The sequence below is a fragment of the Pleuronectes platessa genome, chromosome 6 (genome assembly GCF_947347685.1).
Source record: "Pleuronectes platessa chromosome 6, fPlePla1.1, whole genome shotgun sequence".
In the NCBI taxonomy this organism is placed as follows: domain Eukaryota; kingdom Metazoa; phylum Chordata; class Actinopteri; order Pleuronectiformes; family Pleuronectidae; genus Pleuronectes; species Pleuronectes platessa.
The window spans coordinates 5,059,770-5,064,045 of record NC_070631.1 but is presented as its reverse complement, the minus strand read 5'-3'; the positions used below and the strand labels follow the sequence as shown (position 1 = coordinate 5,064,045).

The following is a 4,276-nucleotide window of genomic DNA, read 5'->3' as shown; positions in this document are numbered from 1 at the left end:
TTGGAGTTTGCACATCCTCATTACAAGATCAGATTGATTACGGTGGAGATGTTTTGAGGTTTAAAGCGCACATCTCCCCCTCTCCTTTAAATGAGGACCCAGAATGCCTTGCTGCGGCCCTGTCAGGCCACCCTGCCCTGTCACCGAGGCCAGGAGGAGACCGATGAGTCCCGAGGCGTGTTGGCAGCTGGGGCCCCCGCACTGTGTCCACACTGGAGAGAAAAACACACGCGTCATGAGAGAATAAAACACATCACTTTCAAGTTATTATGACCCACAATGCTGCACATGTCTCTCTCTCTCTCCCCCTCCCTCCCTCTCTCTACCTATCCCTCCCTCTCCATCCCTCTATCTCCCCCTCTCTCTCTCTCTCTCCGAATAAAACCGACGCTTTCCGTGAATGTGCGAGCTGCCTCCTCGCCAGCAGCCATAATTGGGGATAATTCAGGATTTTAAAAAAAATCGCCTGATCCTGCCGGGTTGTTGTTTTTCCTTTTTTCATTTACCCCCCCCTCTCTTCATTTGATTGTGATTTTTCTTCACAATGTGGATTGGCTCGTGACATCGTCGGATCGCTTCCCCCTTTTTTTATAATAACACTAATTCTTATAGGATGTGTGCGCTGGGTGGCGGAGGTTTCTGTCGTGGTCCTCCTTCCTCCGGGCTGCGAGACAAAGACCGCACACATCCCGGGCGGAGGGCGCGCGCATCGGCCTGCTAGTGGCCGGACGATGGGAAGCACGGACGCGTTCGAGGCTCCCTCTGTCTGTGCGGAACAATTCTTCTTCTTCTCCTTCTTCTTCTTCCTCCTCTCCATCGTCGGTGGGTGGGTTGTTATCAGCATTGAAAATCTGACATCATTTGGATTCATGAACTGAGCGGACATTTGTGTGGTTTTTTGAGTTTTCTCCCCCCCCACCCACCCCCCTCCTTCTCTCTCCTCCTCCTCTTCCTCTTCTCTGGACAAACCATCCTCGACGTGATGCAACATAAAACCCTCGGATGATATTCAGACACTGGGCAGATGAACACATCCCTCTCCCAGTAACAGGGAGGCAGAGGATGTCTTTTTTTCTCTCCTCCTCCTCCTGCTCCTCCTCCTCCTCCTCTTCCTCCTCCAGCAGCAGCAGCAGCAGCGCGGTCCTCATCCCGCTGTTGATTATCACATCGTCTTGTGTTTATTCCAATGCGATGGATTTGTGCATAACAGGTGTCGTTAGAGCCCGAGGAGCATGAAGCGGTATTATGTGTTTTAATCTCCTCGCGACGGAAACACAGCGACTGGGATCGTCTCTCTCTTTTTTTGCTGTTATTGTGTCATTCTGTTGTTTTTGAGAAGATCTGGAGAGAAGAATGATGCTATGAAAAGGTAGGTTATCATCTCCCTCCCTTTGCACACACACACACATATACATGTACACACACACACGACACAAAACACAGCAGAGGTGATTTTGACACCTGTTCATCTGTGTGTGTGTTTTTTTGTTACCCACTCCAGTGTGTGTGTCAGGCCTCTGCTGACACGGCAGCCATCTAATCAGGTGAAATGATATTTGTCAAGGTGGCAGAGGGGCTGTTGTGTGTGGATAAAAAATAAGCCCACAGTTCCAGCAAATCATATTGTGTTTCATGGCCTACATAGACGAGGGCCCACCCAGACGAGCCACAGCTATTATCACCTCCTGCCTGCCTGTGAATTGTGTTCTTTTTTTTTTGTGTTTTTTTGCATCACTAAAACAAGAAAATCAGGTCTTCATGTTTTGAATCATGTGGTGTTGAAACAGGGAGGATTTCAGGTTCCTATAGCTCCAGCTCCGAGGCCTGACCGATCATCCCATTGATGGTTTTTCCTCCTCCTGTTGAGGAGATTTCCTCATTTCACACATAGATCCTTGGTTTAAAAAAAGAATAATATAATATACAAAAGAAGAGAAAAAGAAGCTAAACGTCTGCCTGCTCTGCTGATCTCCTCACAGTTGCTATGTGCTGGTACAGATTTCACCCTCTGCTCTTTAAGCGACTGTCACGCACACACATTTCGCCCGAGCGCCACCCGAGGAAAGCATAAAAAACGCATCTTTGCTCATTTACGACGTCTCTGTTTGTTGGACGTATAGCCCTGTGTTGGTTGCACTGTGTCTGCTCCATCCCCCCCCCCCCCCCGAACACCCCCGTGCATTCACTCAAACACCCACACTTGCACAAAGTATGTGAGCCGTTGTATCTTAGCAACGGGCAAGGTAATTACTGGGAGAGCCGAGGAGCTGGCATGCTGTAGAGCCGCTGATCTGATCCCAGCCTCAGAGAAACAGGAAGGCAGAGATTTCCACTGTACTTCTGTATCCACGCTGTTAGAATGTGAGTTCTGTGGCCGTTCAGTGCTCCGGACCCCCCCCCAAACGTGCAGGTCAGACATCTTGGTTTTTTTCTATTCTACTCCCTCAATACGTGTGTGTCTGTGTTCGCAGGTGGCGTGCTTGTGGACAAAGAGGAAAGATGAGTCTGTCGGGTAGAACGGATCCTCGCAGCCTCTCCCTGTAGAGACGAGAGGGAGACGACGGCTGTAGGGGGATCGGTGGTGTTTGTGGAGGGCCGAACGAGGCAGGCTCCTGTGGAAGGTGAGAGAATGGCTAACCAGAGCATTGCCATGGACGGCCCGGGCAGTTTGCTGGCTGTGCTGGCGTCACAGAGCGGACTGGCAAGAGGCGGCAGCAGCAGCAGCAGCGGCGGCGGCGGCGGCAGCAGCAGTGACGGCAGCGGTGGCGGAGGGGTCTCTGCCACGGATATGTCTGCCTACTTCAAGCTGGTCTTCTTGGGTTTGATCATCTGTGTCAGCCTGGTAGGGAACCTCTTGGTCTCCCTGCTGGTCCTACGAGACAGGACACTTCACAAGGCCCCGTACTTCTTCCTCCTGGACCTGTGCCTGGCCGATGCAGTCCGCTCAGCTGCCTGCTTCCCCTTCGTGCTGGTGTCCGTCCACAGCAGCTCCACCTGGACCTACAGCGCCCTGAGCTGTAAAGTCGTGGCTTTCATGGCTGTGCTCTTTTGTTTTCACGCTGCCTTCATGCTGTTTTGTGTGGCCGTCACCCGCTACCTTGCCATCGCCCACCACCGATTCTACGCCAAGCGCATGACCATCTGGACCTGCGCCGCCATCATCTGCATGGTGTGGACACTGGCCGTGGCCATGGCGTTCCCACCTGTCTTCGACGTTGGGACATACAAGTTCATCCGGGACGAGGACCAGTGTATTTTCGAACACCGCTACCTGAAGACCAACGACACCCTGGGCTTCATGCTCATGCTGGCTGTGGTGGTCCTGGCCACCCACGGCTTCTATGCCAAGCTGCTGCTGTTCGAGTACCGGCACCGCAAGATGAAACCCGTCCAGCTCGTGCCCGCCATCAGCCAGAACTGGACCTTCCACGGTCCCGGGGCCACGGGTCAAGCTGCAGCTAACTGGATTGCCGGGTTCGGCCGCGGCCCCATGCCACCCACTCTCTTGGGCATCAGGCAAAATTTACACAATCAACACCGGCGGCTGCTCGGGATGGAAGAGGTGAGGTCAGAACGGAGGCTGGGCAGGATGTTCTACACCATCACCCTGCTCTTCCTGGTCCTCTGGGCTCCCTACATCGTGGCGTGTTTCTGGAGGGTGTTCGTGAAGTCCTGCACCATCCCTCAGCGGTACCTGTCCATCACGGTGTGGATGAGCTTCGCCCAGGCCGGAGTCAACCCCATCTTCTGCCTCCTGCTCAACGAGGACCTGAGGAAAGTGCTGCGAGCTCACCTGCCCACCTACTGGAGGACTAAACAACACCTGCCCCAGGACGAGGCCTACTGCATCATGTGATAGGACGTGAGCTTTGTGAGGTGAATGTTTCAGAAACGAGGTGAAGCAGAAGTGATGTAATGCACCTTGGTTGCGTATTAAGTGTCTCTTTTGTTGTTTTTTCACAACAAAACCCCAAATTTTGCCAACAAACGCAGGCACAGTGCCACTCGATGAAGAATGTCGACGTTTGAATAAATGTGTCGGGTGCAGAGGTTTGAACGGGGACAGAGAAACCCCTCCTCCCCCCCCGACCCCACCCAGGGCCACTCCTTCAACGGTTTGTATTACTGACGATGTACTGTACGATTAACAGGTGGGAGAGATCACAACAATCCCCCCCCCCCCCCGCCCCCAAACTAAGTGTGACAGATGCCATTTTAAAATTGATGTTGCCTTATTTGAAAAGGGACACACCCCAGAGTTTTTTTTCCGACTGAG

General features: G+C 52.8%; 1 protein-coding gene across 2 annotated transcripts; it reads left to right on the top strand.

Annotated features, from left to right (window-relative positions):
• Positions 1–2,629: 2,629 nt before the first annotated feature.
• On the top strand, positions 2,630–3,856 carry LOC128443023 (probable G-protein coupled receptor 173). 2 transcript variants are annotated; one of them, XM_053425714.1, is made up of 2 exons: positions 2,630–2,685; positions 2,746–3,856. In XM_053425714.1, the coding sequence occupies exons 1-2, from the start codon at positions 2,630–2,632 to the stop codon at positions 3,854–3,856; spliced, it is 1,167 nt and encodes a 388-aa protein (XP_053281689.1). The 2 variants fall into 2 exon arrangements, with proteins under 2 accessions (XP_053281689.1, XP_053281688.1); XM_053425713.1 differs by having other exon boundaries at positions 2,630–3,856.
• Positions 3,857–4,276: the final 420 nt, after the last annotated feature.

Coding starts and splice junctions, on each gene's coding strand:
- LOC128443023 (XM_053425713.1), top strand. CDS start 2,630: ATGGCTAACCAGAGCATTGCCATGGACGGCCCGGGCAGTTTGCTGGCT.